This window comes from Sciurus vulgaris (assembly GCF_902686455.1).
Source record: "Sciurus vulgaris genome assembly, chromosome: 14".
Taxonomy (NCBI): domain Eukaryota; kingdom Metazoa; phylum Chordata; class Mammalia; order Rodentia; family Sciuridae; genus Sciurus; species Sciurus vulgaris.
The window spans coordinates 57,931,604-57,949,850 of record NC_136475.1 but is presented as its reverse complement, the minus strand read 5'-3'; the positions used below and the strand labels follow the sequence as shown (position 1 = coordinate 57,949,850).

Here is an 18,247-nt window from a genome sequence, read left to right as displayed (position 1 = left end):
GGTTCATCACCTCAAGACTTTGTAGTAGGGATCAGGCCAAACCAATGGGTGATTACTGAGAACCTACTATGGAAGAAAATTCTTACCCCACTGGACTAAGAAAATTAAGTCAAGAAAAAGGGCAAGACATTCCTGCCCATCACATATGCCAACCAATAATAAAATTCTTTATCCCACCCCAAATCTACCATAGCAGGGAATGATCTATTCTGAGACTGTGTGAACCAGTTCTTTTAGTCTAGAACTTGAGTCAGCAGAGTTTATGCTATGGTTTGAATCAACTATTGAGATGGTTTAGGAGATTTTAATTTAGGGAGAGGATGCCATCAGTTGTGTGGCAAGTATTGATTTTGGGTTTCAAATAAATTTTAACAAGTAGGCGAATTAGCAAATATGAAATGTGCAAATAATGAGGATCATGTGTATGTGAAAAGACTTGTTACTATAAGAGGCCTGCTGATTGAGATTTTTATTAACTACAGATCTTTATTAACTGGGAATTTGAATATGTCTATAAAACATGATAAAAGATGCTAACATATGCTTCCTGCTCATTAAATAAAGATTAGTGCAGGTATAATAGCACAGAAACTTGGTGTTAGAGAGCAGTGTGTGAGAAATTGGCCCAATGACTATGACCTGAGGTGTAAGGATACAGACCCTAGCTTCATGTGCTCTCCCTCTAGCTAGGTAAATGACACCAAACATTTTATTTACCTTTTGAGAATCTCAGCTTCTCTTTCTGTAAAATGATTTTGTGTAAGGAATTTCCTGAGACCCTCATTTCCTGCCTTCCCAATCTCGTACCTTCAAAGCTAGGACTATTTAACTGTCCTATTCAGTTCAAACTAACCTCAGTCTCCATGGAAACCAGACTCCTTAATAATCAGGGGGAATTTAATTAGCCCAAGGACAGCATTTCCAAGAGCTCAGTTCTATCTGCTCTGCCAGGTTGCAGTTCTATTTTGACCCAGCCCATGAATTTAGCAATAAGCTTCTGTTTAAGTTGGCATGTAGCATAGCTTCAAAGGTAATGATTCCAGCACCAGAAAATCTGGGTTCAAGTCCTGGCTGTATTGTTCTTTAAGAGGTGTGGTCTTGAAGGTTAGTTTAAGTCTCCAGGACTCAGATCATTTATTTTTTATGTAGTGAAATGAGATTTAACTTATAAGGAGACTTAATGCCCTGTCCAGGCCCCTTCACTGCCATGGTCACATTCCAACCTTCTATTCTAGTAGCTATAACTGTGACTCTGTCTGATTTCCCAATTCTGCTAGGCCTGGCTTGCTGGGGGCTTGCATTTACCCAGTGCTCTTGGGTTCTGCAATGGTGTTTTGGTGTCCAAGTCCCTACTATTCCCATGGGACCTCCATGACACCTCAGTAGAAAGCCACACCTGCATTTTCCAGACTTCTCCTGTTCTTTTCCTCTGATTGCCCCCTAGTTCCTTCTGATAAACCTGCCTGGACCAATCTTCATGTTTGATTCTGTTCAGTCTCTGAGTTCTGAATTTTTCTTGTCAGGATCATATTATCACTTACAGGTCTGTTGGCCATCTCAAGAAAATTACAGAGTTGACAAAATTAGAGATGACCTACATATTTTTTACAAAAAGACACATGATCCAAACTTGACTTTTTCTGTGATGACAAATGACAGACTGAAATAATGTTACAAAGCAGATATTCCTACTGGTCATGTTTAAATTGTCTCTTTAAGGGAAAGGTGCTATATTAATAATGAGGTGGAGTGCAATAGCATTTGAAGAAAAATCGATACTATGAAGAGAGCTTTTGAAAAAGAGTATTGGAAAAAACATGTATGCTAATGGTTATTTTATGGTTGAAAATGATGTAAGTATGTCAATATGTATGAAAACTCTTACATTGCATATTTTAAAAATCAGGAAATATGTATCTCTAATCAGTTTTTTTATGGGATTTTGAATGTTTTCATTAAAAGCATAAAAATGCAACATCTTCCAGACATTTTTTAAGAACATCTGATTGACATTAAGGAAGAAAATTTGTTAGCTGAGTTCATAAAAATGTTTGCATAAAAGGAGCATAGGATTGAAAATTAAGTATCTATGTACCTATGGAGTGCTGTTGCATTGATCTACTTATTTTTGTGAAGTTTTGTTTTTAGCTTTGACAACCATTAAAATCTAGTATTGATATGACCTGCAAATTGCTTTTTTTAGTGTTAAAAGGATTAAAAATAACAAAATGCACCATATGACCTTGCTTTTTCTAAAATATTGTAGTTACAGTAAAATAGACTTTTGGTGCCATGTTAATATATAACAAGAGGAAAATGTGGGAACATTATTTATTAATCATTATTAATACTGTATTATTTTGTGTATGTTTATAATATATGCAATACTGAAGTTTGTGTGTATGTGTATGCGCATACTTTATAATTAAATCAACTTATTTTGGAGTGTGCAGTGTTGTTGTTTTGTTTTTTCATGGAAGAGTAAGGAATTAATGCCCTACTGCTCGACAAGTAGGATAGTTTTCTTGGGAAGAGTAGTCCACATTTCTGAAGAGCTGCCAAGTGGAAATGGTAATAGATTTGTTGTGCTGTTCTGGAAAGTAGATACAGGATTCATAATAATAACGGTCAACACTTATTGAACACTTCCTATGTACTATATACCACACTGAGCACTTACCATTGATTATTTTATTTATTCCTCAATGCCACCTTAGGAGACAGGTATTATCATCTCAGAGTTGAGGACTGAGAGAGGTCCAGGGACTTTTTCAAGGCCACATAAGGAGAGGTAGAGTCAGAGGTTGAATCCAGATCTTTCTGAATCTAAAGCTTATGCTCTTACCATTAGTGGGTTACCATAATGAGATTCTCACTATGAGAGTTGCCCAAAAGAAGAATGGGTTGTACTGCAAAGTTAATGATGTCTCACCTGTAGAAATGTGTTCAAGTAACTGTGTGGAAGAGTTTCTTCCTGAGGAGGGAATTGGACTATGACCTCTAAGACCTTTCAACTTGGAAACTGAGCTCCTCTGTAGAAACACTATTTATAAAGGAGACAAATGCTTTGTTTAAAAAGGCAAGGTTGTAATAGCAAAGTAAGCTTGGGAAATACTAATATTTTCTAGGATTAAGCAGTTTCTTTCCTGTAGGATTCTCAGAGCCTTTACCACAATTTTATCCATTGTAACTATCCAGGAGTATGCTGGCTTTCCCAAACATGTCCTTGGGCTCCATCTTGATTGTGAAGTATCTCCTGAGTTGGTGCTTCCTAGTCAACCTTGGAAGCCCTTCTACAAGCTAAAGCATTCATGCCAATTTCCTTTTCTGTAGACTAATTATGAGAAAATGCTATCACTATGAGGACACAGTTGGTAAATATATTAGGCAGCACCCTACATTATGCTACCATGATACAAATAAGATTCTTACAGTTCATATACTCAGAACTGCATTGGTGAAAGGGCAGAACTTGGGTTCACTTTCTACTAGTGCCTTTCAGATAATTTTGGAGGTTGAAAGAGATAGTTTAAGAAGACAACGTGGCAAGATTCATAGCTGTCTTCTCCATCTTGGGGACACAATGACTGGTGTCTGACTTTGGACTGAATGAGAGGCTTGCTAAGGTGACCACAGACCAGAAGGCTGCTATTTGGGAAGTAAATGAACTCTTAGAAGCTTGTTACATGAATCACAGACAATCCTTTGATTTCTCTCCTAAGAAAAAAATGATTTGAAAGTAGCCAGGCCTTTTTATTTGTGTAGTACCTAGGCCTGACAGACTTACTTCATATGATCTCACTAGGCTTCTAATGAGCTACAACAAGCATAATTATGAATCTCATTTCTCTGATAAGAAAAGCAAGGCTCACAAAAGGAAAGTGACTTTCTCAAACTTATTGACTTGAAACAGAATAGTTAAGACATGTCTAGTTCTATTACTACATGTTAAACACCATTGTAAATAATCTACATGAATTAAAGTCATCGAGTCCAGCTCACAACCCTATGAGGCAGACACTATTATTAGTTCCATTTTATAGATATGGAAGGTGAGACTTGGAGAGTTCAAGCTGACTTGTGCGATAGAAAGTGGAAGACATGGGATCTGAATCCAGGTTCTCTGGCTCCCATGTCAATAGATGATAATGTTCTTCCCATTATATCACCCTGGCTGTATAACAACTTTCAAAGCCTAAAGACCTCCCTGGTCTTTAGCTAAAAATGTTGCCAAGTGATAACCTTTTGTGACCTTTTTGGGTGATGATATAAGAATGACTTTAATCAAACCACCAATTTGTGTCAAGCAGTAACTTTTAAATACATAGTGGGGGATCACGAAAGAGTTAATGTTTTAAGCAGTTTGAACATCTTTCACTGAAACTCATTTTCAATATAAATTTTTTAGAAAGCTATTTCTTAATTATACTTCAACTTCACCTGTGTACATGATCACAAAATCCAAATGACAAACATATTACTAAGGTGTCCATGTTGTACTGTGAACAATGGGTATATTTGCTTTCTTCCACATTCTTTACCTCCCTGGCTGTGGTGTGCTGGAGAGCAGGGTGAAATGGGTTGAGTTAGACTTTTATGGCTTCAGTTCCCTCTTCTATCATTTATATAATCTCTGAGTTTCAAAATCCTCATCTGTAGATAGGGGAAAATACCTACCTTGCTGTTTTGGAAGACTGAAAGATGAGCTAAATTGTATGAACAAAATGCCTAGTTCAGAATCTTTCACATAAGAGATGCTCAATAGGTATCAGTTTTCCTGGGCCTCCTGTCCAAAAAGAATTCTTAATTTAATTTTTGAGCAGCAATTCAGTTACCATCTCTGTACCTCAAACTTCCTATCTGTAACATGGAACCCTCACCAAATATTCCACGGGATTTTTGATGACAAAATGAATTAATACAAAGGAAAAGTGCTTTCTAAATTGATTCCTGTTACCCAGCAATGCTGTGCACCTACCAGTCCTTGCAGTTGCCTTTTACTTTTAACTTTCAAAATACCCCATACCCTATCTGTCTTACTCTGTTTCTTCCTTCCTTTACAGAAGACAGGGCAGTTATTTTTCCTTCCATTTTTCTTGAGGCCCAGGGAAACTATTTTTCTTCTTAATTGCTTGCAACTTCTCACAAATAGGCTCAGGACTGGAACTGGGATCATAAACTGTTCCATAAAGAGAAAAGCTTCTCCTTGGTGTCTTGCTGAGTGAATGTGTGTCCATGTGGCTCTGTTGGGTTGGTCCTTGCCAAAGAGGTGGTGCTGGATAAACTTTGCTAGTAGGGTTGCTCAGTTGCTTCCCTTGCAGGTCCCCCACCTCAAGCATCTGTCCTCTCTTCCAAGTACTGCTATGTTCACATCCCAAGTGGGTGAGGGAAGAGATCACCACCTCTTGAGCTAGACATTATTTGTGGGCTGATCACTGTGGGTGAGCTTGTGATTAAACTGCAGCAGAACATTTTTGAGATGTCTGCTGAAGATGAAAATATTCTTTCTTAGAGCATTTGTCACTTTGGTGTTCACACTCCATAACACCCCAAGATATTTCTCTAAAAACAGCAGCTGCTCCCCTCTCTCTACCCAAACAAGAAAGCTCCCATGCCAGGCCCACATTGTCATTAAGGGCCTACTATGTGCAGATTTTCACTCTGTGTGGGCCCAAGATGAATTGGACGGCCCTTGCTCTAGATCAGGTGTCAGTGGATTCCAGGGGTGACATCTCCTGCCAATTCCTTGGTCCCTGGGCCTGACTGGTGAGTCCCGAGGATGTGTTCCTCCTGCAGCTGTGTTTTTGGGGAGGACAAATCCTTCCACATATAGACAAGTCAAGGGTTTGGGAGCAGTTGGGCATTCAGCTAGAGCATGCCCCTTCCAGGAGCTCATACCCTAAGAACACGCATCATGGAAGATAAGATAGAGGAGATGAATGAATGCATAGAAGCAGGGAGAAAATGCATCTCTTTCAATAAGTATTGAAAAGTGAGGTGAAAACCAGGCCAAAGAGGACTAGATCACAACCAGGTTGCTCTAAAAAAGAAAATGAGATTCCCGCCTCTCTCCCCTCTGCCCTTCCTTCCTCCTCTGCACTACTCCAGGGTGCGGATCAGGTTTTCCTTAGCACTATATCCCAGTAATTGGGTGGGGGAGAAAAGAAGGAGTTAATTTACTTGCATAACACTTGTTCTCTTCTCCATGTCCTGCCTACCCTTGCTGCCCACAGCCAGCTCTGGCCCATCCCTATGGAGCTGTGTGGTCTTTCCCACACATGCAAGTCTGAAGTGGTGTACAAGGACAAAAATACCCTTTGAAACTCTCAACACTGAGGTTTCAGTGGTGCAATAAGAGGTGGCAGTTTGTTTTCCATAGAGCAAGGCTTTGCCCTACACCCTTTCCTGTTTCACTGTCCAAGCTCGCTCTCTCTGCCTGTGCCTGAGGCAGGCCCTGCCAAGGATCTGTCCCACCCAGTTCAGCTGCAGTGGCCGCTGGGGGCTGTCTGCCTCTTGAAACCTATCCCCATATCTAGTGCCCCTCAGGCTCTGCTGAGGTAGTGTGCTCACTTGTGAGGGACTGAAGTGGTAGGAATGCATTCCAGGACTGGCCCTGAATTTTCTGGACTCAGAACAGAGTGAGACACTGAGTCCCAGATTTGTGTAGATCTCATTTCGGAAGCCAAACACTTGCCAGCTAAAAGAGATCTTAGTGACATGGAGTTCATTTTCCTCCTTTGACTGGAGCTTCCTGAAGTGTATTTCATTATTTCAGTTTTGCAGATCAAGAAACCTAAAGGAATTTGTACATCACTAGCCTGATGGCTGTAGCGAGGCTGATACTAGCGATGAGGAAGGAAGTAGGGCTGCTCTTTACTCAGCCAATCTGAGACTTGTCTCTCACTGAACCCAGCTTGTATCTGATTTCTAGTGATGACAGAAAGACAGGCCTTATTTTATAATTAAAGATGTGAGGATACATGTACCTTGTAAGAAGGAGTATCCTATAAAAATAACATTGCTCAGAATCTGAAAGTGCGTGGTATGAATGGTTAACAATGTACTATTTGAATGGCCCCTGTAGCAATTTTCTCTCCTTGGAATCTCTTATACCTGGGATTCCAGCATTATCCACTTCTGAGTTTAGTACTATCTTTTCCAGGTTCCTGTTTTACAAATGCAAATTCTTCCTGAGAAGAAAAATATCAGGACCTGAACACATTATGTGAATTGATAAATTGAATGATTTTCTCACTGATGTAAAGGACCTGAGGTTATTGCAGGAGAAAACATACTGAATATGGAAGAGAGGTTAACAGCATAAAAAACATCATCATCTTTACCATGAAGAGGAAGTTCTTGACCTCCCAGAAGCTAACATACTCAGGCTGAAATCTCACCTTGAACATCAGTATTCCAGAAGGAAAATCTGGCCACATTTTCTTAGAGTTGACAGTGATAGGCAAGTTGGATCTGCCAGACAGGTTACTGATAAAAGAAGCAATTGTATACTCTCCATTGTGTCCAGACTTCCTTGTAGTCATGGCAACATCTTTAGATACTTATGACACTGACAACCAGGGACATGGCTAATATTTTTCCCCCCACTAATCACAGCCCCTGTGTAAGATGACTGTATTCTTGATGAATATTATCTTTAGGGTGACTCTGAGTGGGAGGTGCTTAGGGAAGTCTTTGGGGTGGGAGGTATCTGACAGCATCTGGAGGTTAGTGGGCAAAATCTGTGCAATCATTTGGATTAATTTCTCACCTAGAGGTAAAACATATGCCGGTCATTCTTTTCTGGAAATGTGTTGTCCATTGAACCATACCTTTCTGTTCTTTTTGGTGCTACCATAACTATATCCCTGGATTGTAGCAAATTTCCTTTAGTAGCTCTCTCTTGAGTATAGTCTGCACTGCTCAATCTGTAGTCCAAATCATTGCCACAAAAACCGACTATGGACTCATTTTTTTTTCATCTTCTGCCTATTTCATGGTCCTTTCACATTCTCTCTATAGGAGAGAGAGAGAGAGAGAGAAAGAATATATATATATATATATATATATTTATATAGAAATAGAGAATATATATATATAGATAGAGAGACCAGTATATATTTATGTACATATATATATACACACCAGCATATATATGTATATATAGACCAGTATATATGTGTGTGTATGTGTGTGTGTGTGTGTGTGTGTAGACCAGTACATATATATATATATGTATATACATATAGAGAGAGCAGTATTTGTGTGTGTGTGTGTGTGTGTGTGTGTGTGTGTGTATAGCCATAGATATGAATTATTTTCGGGGCTGTTTACTCCATCCTTTATCAACTACCCTTCCTAAAATATTACTCACTAGTTTCCTGCTACAATATTCTACCTTGTTTCTCTCCCCAACTATAAAGCCAGCTTGTTAAGGGCAGAGGTTTCATCTATTCTTTCATATTTTATAAGTTCTTACTGATTGGCCACTTTAGGTCCAAAATGATGGAGGGCTAAAGGAGAAACACCATTTCTTTTCTACCAAGCATATGGCTGCCATAATTTATAAAAATGAACCTTACCATGGCTCTTTTTGTAGCCCCTGGAGAGAGGCAAACATGGATAAGAACCAAAAGTACCAGAACAATCCACTCTGTAGGGACATTGCATGTTTCTGTCAGGAGAGCCCTATAACCAAGGACTATAGACAAGTCAGTTTACTTCTCTGATATCAAGTATACACGTACAGTGCTCTGACCACCTCATAGATTACTGTGATGTGTTAGTGCAATAAAGTATGATAAAAGTGCTAAATTATAAATCAATGTACAGATAAGAAGCATTTATCTAACCATTTGTTTGGGAATAGCAAGTGAGCTTATAGATCAGAAGGATTGAAAATAAACACTAAAAGACGGAACAGAGTCCTCTGTTAGAACTCTTTAGGGTAGTGTACTTTTGTTTGTTGGAAAGAGCTTTCTGGATGTCAGAGGTTCTATAAGAGTGCCCTCGTTCTTTGAGAAATACAAATGATACATTTCCATGTTTGAATGCTGGTTGGTGAATTCTGTCCAAAAGAAGCAGTTAAAGAGGCCTTCAAAATCTTATGAATATTGAAAGAGGAAAGAGACATTGTCACCACTGCCACTATGATTGTCATCATTAAATAAGAAGCATTTATTGTGTCCCAATGATAAACAAGAGGCTTTATAATCAATATCTCAATCTACATCATTCTTAAAAGGTAGGTATTGTTATCTTTCATTCTTTATTTTTTGAACAGAGGAGAGGACTTAGATTCAAAAAAATGAACTCCTTTGGGCAGGTAGTTAGGGATAGGGTCAGGGATTTAATAATAATTGCTAACACTGGGAATTTTTAAAATGCCAATCAGTTTTCTAAGTACATTTGATTCAACTCATTCAATACAATTAAATAATTCAGGCAATGCTAACATTCCTATTTTGTAGAAGAGAAAACTGAGACTCGGAGAAGTTAACCCAGTTATCCGAGGTTACACAGCTAGCAAGGGAAGGAGTTGAGACCTGAGCCCAGACAGGTGGTACTGGAGCCCATGTCCTTCTTTAATGTTCTAAGTGGTCTCTTGAGTCCCTGCCCTCTGTCCGTTTACCATCCTACCTAGCGAAATGATTTAGCTTTTACAATCAGAAAAGCTACTTTCATTACTTCCACCAAACCACATGAAGGAGAGGAACTCAGAAAGGACAGAGAGACTTAGCAGAGGGCTGGAGAAGAAACGGCTTGGATTGCTAAGAGGAGTACCGGTGAAGAATCTCCTGCAATTGCCTCCAGTTGGAGAAAGCAGATGGTTTGGCAGCCATTATCAGGCATCATAAGGAGGTCTAATGGGCCACATCTGAGTGGAAGATGGTTTCCAGTGGGGGTTGTGAGTGGGGCCACACAGCTGTGTGACATGTTTGCTAAAATGGAACTATGGTTTATTGAGTAGCAAAGAGCAACACCCAGCTGCCTGAGAATTACATTGACAGGATGCAAAGGCAAGAGAATATTGTGTAAATCTTATTTACAGATCAATAGATAATCTTTCATACACAAAAGGTCAGCTCCAGGAAGTCAAAGCAGTAAAGAAAGAAATATTGCATGCAAGTACAATATTGACTCTAAAAAATCCACCCAGATGAATCCTTTGATGCATATTCTGCTAAAGAACATTTCTTTATTCATGAGTTTTTTTTTTTCCTAACCACTTTAGGTTCCTCACTGAAGCATGAAGGCATTGATGAAGAGCGCTGATTTCTAGTTGTCTTGAATTCTGTGCCATCAAATGAACAGCATGAAATGGAATCAACATGGAGAACTTAAGAACAACATTTCTAAGTACTTGTGTGTAGCAATTAGGATGCTGAAGTCAAATAGCAACTCACTCCTACCTCCCCCCTTCTAATCTCCTGCTTCGGTGGCTTTGATACTAAACATTTATGCTGGCTCAAGATAAAACAAAACAAAACAAAACAACAACTAAAAACCAACTCAACCCCTACTGGTCCCCACTGGATTCCTTAATTCATTTTGTGATTTTCTTTGCCTTGAAGGAAGTAGTTCATCAACTCAAAGAATATCTGAAATCACTACCGCATGCCTTGACCTGGCTGCTGTATAGTGCAACTATTAAGACTGCTGCTCAGACACAAATAAATATGGATGGAGATGGGCTATGGACTGAATTGTGTCCCTGAAAATTCATATAAACTTAAGGTCCTATCTCAATATAACTATTTGGAGATAGGACCCTAAGGAGATAATTTAGTTTAAGTGAGGTAATCCATGTGGAATTCTAATCTTATAGGATTAAGAATGACATCAGAGACTTGCTTTTGCTCATTCTTACTCTTTTGAATATTCTCTGTTCCCTCACCCCCTTTCTGGCATCTAAGGATACAGGGAGAAAGGTGCCCATCTACAAGCCAGGAAACTGATCAGCCTGTAACTTGATACCGACCGACTTTCCCAGTTTCCAGAACTGTCTGAAATAAACTTCAGTTGTTTAAGCCACTCAGTCCATGGTGTTTTGTTATGGCAGCCTGAGTTGACATATACAAGATAGACGCTTAACTGGGCCTTGCTTCCATGTCATCCTTCAGACTGAGAACTGACAGTGAATTTTTTGTGATCCCCCTTAGCAGTTTGGAAAATATTTCAAAATGCTGTAGTCTGACCCCCCAATAGATGTATTGCTGGTAGAAGTGTCATTGGAAGGCAGAATATCGCAGTCCCCAGGGCCACCATGGAGCACATGCTGGGGAGGAGTGCATAGCTCAGAAAGGTTTAGCCTGTGCAAGAAGTGTGAAGGCTTAAGATAGGTTACTCCTAGTCTCAGCTTCCCAACACTGGATTCATATGGCAATAGATGTTAAAAGAGTTTGTACAGTGGAGAGTTATATAACTGCTATGGACTGGATATTAATGTCCTCTGAGATTTATATTTTGAAACTCTAATCCCCAAGGGGATGGAATTTGGAGGTGGGGACTTTGATGGTGTTTGTGAGTAGGGTTGAATGAGGTCATGAGGTTGGGTCCTTCATGATGGGATGAGTACTTTCATAAAAAAAGAAGAGACATGGGTAATCTTTCTTTTTCTTCATGTGCATGCTCCATATGAGGGCATAATGAAGAAGACTGTCTGAATATCAGAAAGGGGCCCTTCCCAAGAACTAACCATGCTGGCACCCTGATGTCAAATTTCCAGCCTTGAGAATCATGAGAAATTGAAATTTGTTGTTTAAGCTATCTAGGCTATGGTGTTCTGTTATAGCAGCCAGAACTGACAAAGACAATAGTATTATTTTCAGAGTAACAAAGGGAGGGTCTTTTGATAATGCCATAATTCTTCCTTACTATTTCTTTTTTCAGAGAGAAAGCAGATTTAAAATACTCTGAGAAATAACCTTCTTTTAAAATAGAACATGGCTGGAAATGGTCACCTCCACTTTTCTGTAAACTGCAAAGGGGACAGGTGGGATTGGGGACTCCTCACTTTGAAGTTAGAAAAGGATATGAAGGGGAGGTGGACCTCGAAGACAGATGACAAGGATTTCTTCCTCTTCCAGGTCAAAAGCATAGCTGTGTTTCTGTTTTGTCCTAGATCCCCTTACTCTCTCTCCCCCTGCCCACATCCTTCCAAGTTTCTCCCTTACCCAGGGTCCTCATTATGAAGAATGAACTGTGATGGCTACAAGGGGTTGTCCAAAAACAGGATCCTTTGGTTTCAAATTTGCAGTGGTTCCTCAGTCCTCATTTACAAACTCGAGTACACCATTTTCAGACATGCTGTTATTGTCACAGGCATTAAAAATGTGTGAGCGGACAATTCTCTTCATGAGTTTATTCTTGGCAGGGTCACTTAACACTAACCATATGTAATAGCTTGTGAATGGAGATGCACCCAGGGATTCCTTTCTCCCTCATAGAGTATTTTTGTTCTTTTACAGACGACTCTGTGCTGTCCATATTCCACTTAAGCATTTTGTAAGAGGAAAAGGAGACAAGGAAAAGGAAGGGAGGGAAGTTGGAAAGAAAAGAGAAAGAGAAGAAGAAATTAAGAAAACCAACTGAGTAAAGGGCACTAATCATTTTATATTTGCAGAGTTAGTCATCATGTTTGTACTGTGTATTTGCAAAGTGCTTTTTTTTTATACTCATGATCTTCTTTGGTTTTCATAATCACTCATTTTACAGATAAGGAAACTAAGTTTTAGAGAAGGTAACTGGGTATGTAACTAATAACTTCAGTGTCCTATCTGGATACCAGTCTTTCTGGTTTCCAATATACTATTTGTTTCTCTTTCTTTTCTATGTTCCTCCATTAAGTGCAAAGACATATTTCAATCTACTCTTTTTGAACCCATGCCAGACACTCTAGGTAACAAAAGCAGATCCTTGTGATCACCATAACTCTCTATTCAACATTTACTGGAATTTTCCTAAGGATAGACCAGTTGACTAGAAATAATTTCTGATTAATTTTTTAGCACTTTGTAGTTTACAAAATATTTTCACATGTTAACATTTTTATGTATAAATTTCACTTGAGGCTCATATAAGCCATGTGCATTTTAGAAGCCGTGGTTGGCCCAAGATTTCTCAGCTAGCAAATGATAAGATGAAGCTCTAGATTTTCTGATTCTAGGACTCAGGCTTTTTCTATTACCACATATTTCCTCCACTATTATGTGCCTAACCAGGTTAGTCTTGCAGAGAGTCTCTGCCCCTAAGGAACAAAAGTTCACGTAGGGAGTCAAGATCCCAAGCCTCAACCTAAAAGAGATCATGTCCTCTGAACACACTAGCTACTTAATTTGTGGAGTGCAGTTTAAAATGAAAAGTCAGGGTCTCTTGTTTAAAAATGGTCAGACATTTAAACCTTTCAAAATTTTGACAGCAGAGAAATGAACCTAGTGTAAGGCCCTCTGAGAGTGGGGCCCTTCACTGGTGGTGTGCCCATGAAACCATCCTGCCTCTGACATGAACTCAGGATCAGACCACCTTCTTTCTTTGTCAGACCCTTTCTGGGACACCTATCAGAGAGCAGGAGTTCTAGATGATATGAACTCTTCTGTTAAGTCTATTCCTCAGCCCCCATTCAGAGAGCTGATGCACACAATGGTTCAGGGTTCTTTATTATACCTGCTCACTCCGGTTCTTAATGACCAAAATTTAGAGATCAAGACATAATATTTATTGAGCACCTGGTATGACAGGCACTGTGGAAAACTTTCTACATACTTTAAATTGATTGCAAATGTGGTTTCGGGTCTATATCCTTCCATATATCTACACTGCTGTATTGTGATTGTGCAGCTGCTTCCATCAAGTAGTGGCATTGATTTCTTCATCTCTTTAAACTAGACTGTTCTGTGAACTTTGGCTAACAAAAATGCATCAGAAGAGATCATGTGCTAGTTCAGGGTGTTGGACCAAAGAGTCTTGTACTCTTCAGCTGTCTTTCTTGGAACTCAGGGTTGCAGTGGAAACAAGCCTATGCCAACTTGCTGGAAATGAGCATCACTGGGAGGAGAGCTGAGTCGTTCCAGTTGAGACCTTCCCCAATGGCCAGCCTCCAGCTGATCTGCCAGCTGACTACAGATGCATGAGTGAGCTTAGCTGAGGTCAGGCAAACATAGTCCAGATCAGCAGAACCATTCCACTGACCAACACACAGACAGGAAAATGATAGATGGTTGTTGCTTTAAGTATCTTTAGGTGTGTTGATCATGTATCATTATTATGTTAATAAATAACAGATACACATGCATTATTATTATTTTCATTCTCTGAGAGGATAGGTGCTTGCTTGTGATTGCTAGCTAGTAAATGAATTCAGAAAATTTAGGATTCAGATTCTGATCTGTTATTTTGCAAGGCCCATCATAACACTCAGGACTCTGTCAAGCCTTCAGCTAATTTGAAAACTATTTGAGTAGAAGCAGCAGCGTTTTTGCTGATAAGAACAGGCCCAAAGGATGGAGCTCAAAGACCAGGAATATCTCTACTAATAAATACCATGTCTGTTATTAACCAAAACTTATCAAATGAAACACTGAAATCTCTCAGAGAAAGAAATTCATGTATGCAAAACAAGAGAAATAATATCTTTGAGGTCAAGGTCACAAACTAAATCATAGCAGAAATTTTGGTTGCATCTCATTTACACAAAATTATGACTGAGTTCTGTAAGAGGTCTGCATGACATTCCCATTAATGCAAATGGCATTCCTTATTTCTGTTTTTGCAAATGAAAACAAAATGCAATTATATTAGTGGAATTTGCTCATTAAACTAAAATCTACACCAAGTGTCTCCCTACCTCCACTTCTGCCCCACATCCATGATAAAAAGCAATTATGCCCCAGAGTAACAATGGGACATTTTACTAAAACAAGAATATACAAATTAATAATAGAGAGGGTGGCAAAGAATGTGAATTCTTACAGATATCGAAGGTTGGGAAGGTTCTGGAAGGCCTCAGGGTTGATGTACAGCAGGTTGTTGGCCTTTTCAATTCTACTGTAAAAGAGGAAAGCACATGCAAGTGATCTAGACAGTATTTTTCATATTATGCTGAGTACATCAATAAATCATTCATCTAGTCATTTGCCCACCCATCCTTTGTTTCAACAAATATTGACCAACCTGCAGTGCCTTTTGTTATACTAAACTGTGCAAACTATTAACCCTGTCCCATTTAGTGCTCACCACTTGGGACCTCTCCACCAGTCATTTCACCCTGAGCAGAACTGAGTCTTTAACCAGAAAAAAACCTTTCAGGGCAGAGTAAGCTAAAAGGCTGGTGATGAGACTAACAGGGGGAATTGAATTTTGGTCTGCAGACAAGAAAGGAGGTAAAAAGAGGGTGAAAAGAAGATGACAGGGGAGAAAGGATGAGGCAGGAAGAGGAGATTGAGAAATGGAGGTGAAATGGCAAAGAAAAACTGATGGAGGGGAAAAACCAATTGCTATCTCTTCGTTGTTAATGGTGAACTTCAGCAGCCAGTAGCTGGGAATAGGCCAGTGATTCCCTTCCTGCTACAGACTGAAGCTCTTCTCTCACAGCCCCAGGGAAGTGATGACTTCTGCCCTGTGTTGGCCTGAACTGTGTCCTGATCAATAATTGGGAGGTGAGCGTGTTCACGTTTGGATTTCAACAGAGAGCGCACATCTTGTCCACATCTTGCTGGATCAATGTATATTTGCAGAGATGCTCTTTGTTAATTACTTCCTCCCTGTTTCATTAGCTTTTATGTTGCAGTAACCTGTAGCTACTTGGATTCAAGTACCAGGCAATTAATCATTTTAAACACAGTCAGTGTTGCATGGGGGTGAGCACCTCTTGATGCAAGGAGGAGATGAAAGAGCCATCTCATTAGCTCCTACTTCCCAGTGGACTGTGTGGAGGGATGCCTGCTTGACCAGCCCAGAGGGCTGTCTGCCCTTTGGTTCATTTATCTAATATGCCCTGTGGGTTCCAAGACTGTCAGGTCTCTTTTCCCAACTAGGGCAAGAGGAGTCTAAGCAGAGAGAGAAGAAGGGAAGAGGCATGAGGGTAATAACAATGAGGAATAATTAGTGTGGGAGGTAAAGGGGGTGGGAGGAAGGAAAGGGGGGGGGAGTCTGCCAAAATGGGCAGACTGAGTGTCATTCCTAAACAAACGCCTTAATATATAACAAGTAATATATAACATATATGTATATATTCTATACTCATTTTGGTTTTGTCCCCTGTTGATATTTAGAAGATTCTAAAATAAAATCCTTATTTTTAAAGAAGATACAAAGGAGCAGAGATATTTATGAGCAAAGTCTTAATCTCCTGTGAGTTTGGCTGAGTGGTTTTAGACAAACCTCACAACTTCTGTGTCTTTCATTCCTCATCTGTTAAATGAAAAGAGGGACTTATTGGCTTTTCTAAATGTGTTCCACTGGAATTTGTGAGAGATTAATAAATGCCCCATGAAAGAAACCTTTCCAGCAACACTTAATACATAACCATCTTGGAGATTTCAAATATATACTAGGATAAAAAACTTGTTGAAAAGTTTTTTATAGTGAGTGAACTTGCATTACTTTATTTGCCTGGTGTTTCCTAATCTTATTTGATCATAGAATCATTTTATTTATTTTTTTCTTGAACACATGATAATACACAGAATATGCTTTGGAAAATTTTAGACTAGTTAGTCTCTAAAGTCTCCTTGTGGTCTTGACATTCAATTGATTCTATGAATTAATTTATGATGACTATAAACCAGAATGGAACAGAAGTGAATCAGTGTATTGATATAAAACTGGAATGTTAACAAGAGAAAGTAAATTTGGGATATATTTTGGACTTGGATGAGATGGAGGTGCATTCTCACAGTCATAGGATAAAGTTCTCGGGTCTATAATAGAAAAAGTGTGGGAGGTAGTGAGCAAGATATTAGGCTCTGGACTGGTGCATGGATCACCAGGAAGAGACACATGGCTGAAGCTTTTCAGTTGACTTTGACATATAGTGACCATCTAAGGATCTGAGGACAGAACAGAGTCCGAGCTTCCCAGGAATACAAGAGAACACTGAGGCTGTTACCAGTAATGGCCATGAGACACCCCCTGATCCCCAGCTTTCTTGCTTACATTTCATGTAACTTGGGCAGGTTGGAGAACACATCTGCCTCTATCACTTCCAAGACATCATTCTGAGAGATCTCTCTGCAGAGAAAGAAACATACGTTCAGTTACACTCTAAGCAGGTGTTTAGTGCTGAGCTAGAGCCTTGGGCTTGGGAGGATTCATGAGCTACACAAAATTCCTTTCCTGTCCTCAAATAAAGCTGTAATAATGGAACAGAACATGATGCTAAGACTTACAGAAAAATGGGAAAATGAATTCAAAACAGGGGTGCAATTTAGAGACTGTGTAGTCTGCAGATGTAGAGACTGAAGCCCAGAGAGGGAAAGAGACTTGCTTACAAGTGTCTAGAAAATATACAGAATGAGAGGAAATAAGTGTCCTCAGACCAAAGGTTAGAAAACTTTCTCTACAGGTCCAGATAATGTTTTTTGACTTTGGGGATCATTTGGCCTCTGTTGCAGTCATTCAATTGATAATACAACCCCAAAGAAGCCTTAGATGGCACATGAATGACCTGACTGGGTGCCAATAAACATTTATACAAAGAGGTGGTAGGCTGCATTTGACCTGTGGGCTGTATTTCAATGATCATGTCCTAGACCATGGGGTCAAGTTCTTCTCTCTGCTAATCTGACATTAGAAGAGAAGACCTTCCATTCAGTCTCTATAAAGATTAAGTCCTTTTCAGCTCCATCACTTTACTCCAGTCAAGTTTTTATCACAAGGTCTTAATCATTAATGATGTCTTAGCCTAAAATACCCAGAAAAGATCCTTCAGATCCCCAGCTTTTTGTCTCCTGGAGTAATTTGAAGGCAGTGGAGAATGAAGTCCACTACATAGAAGCCCAGAGCTTGTGAGGAGAAAGGGCGGCTTAATCAGTTAATGTTTATAAAGTGGCTCATGGATGAAACGTGCTATTACTAGGCCTCCTGAGAAGACTCTCATGCAGTTTTAGTGCAGCTGCTGAGTTTCTCAGGGACTTGCACAGGCCGTATGCATCCAAATTGACTGAGGCAGAAACCGGTCTACGGGCCTGGGATTTAGCTGAGAGTTCCAGAAAGGTTCTGTAAAAGGCCTGCAGGGTAGGGAAGGGAG

At 39.6% G+C, this 18,247-nt stretch overlaps 1 protein-coding gene across 2 annotated transcripts in view; it reads right to left on the bottom strand.

Annotated features, from left to right (window-relative positions):
* The window catches only part of FSHR (follicle stimulating hormone receptor), a gene marked incomplete at both ends in the record, with an annotated part of 150,949 nt that overhangs the window by 28,902 nt on the left and 103,800 nt on the right, over nt 1-18,247 (bottom strand). For both annotated transcript variants that reach the window (XM_079111628.1, XM_079111629.1), the window contains 2 exons: nt 14,971-15,045; nt 17,155-17,229. In XM_079111628.1, the coding sequence (XP_078967754.1) occupies nt 14,971-15,045; nt 17,155-17,229 (150 nt within the window). The remainder of the gene's footprint in view (nt 1-14,970; nt 15,046-17,154; nt 17,230-18,247) is intronic.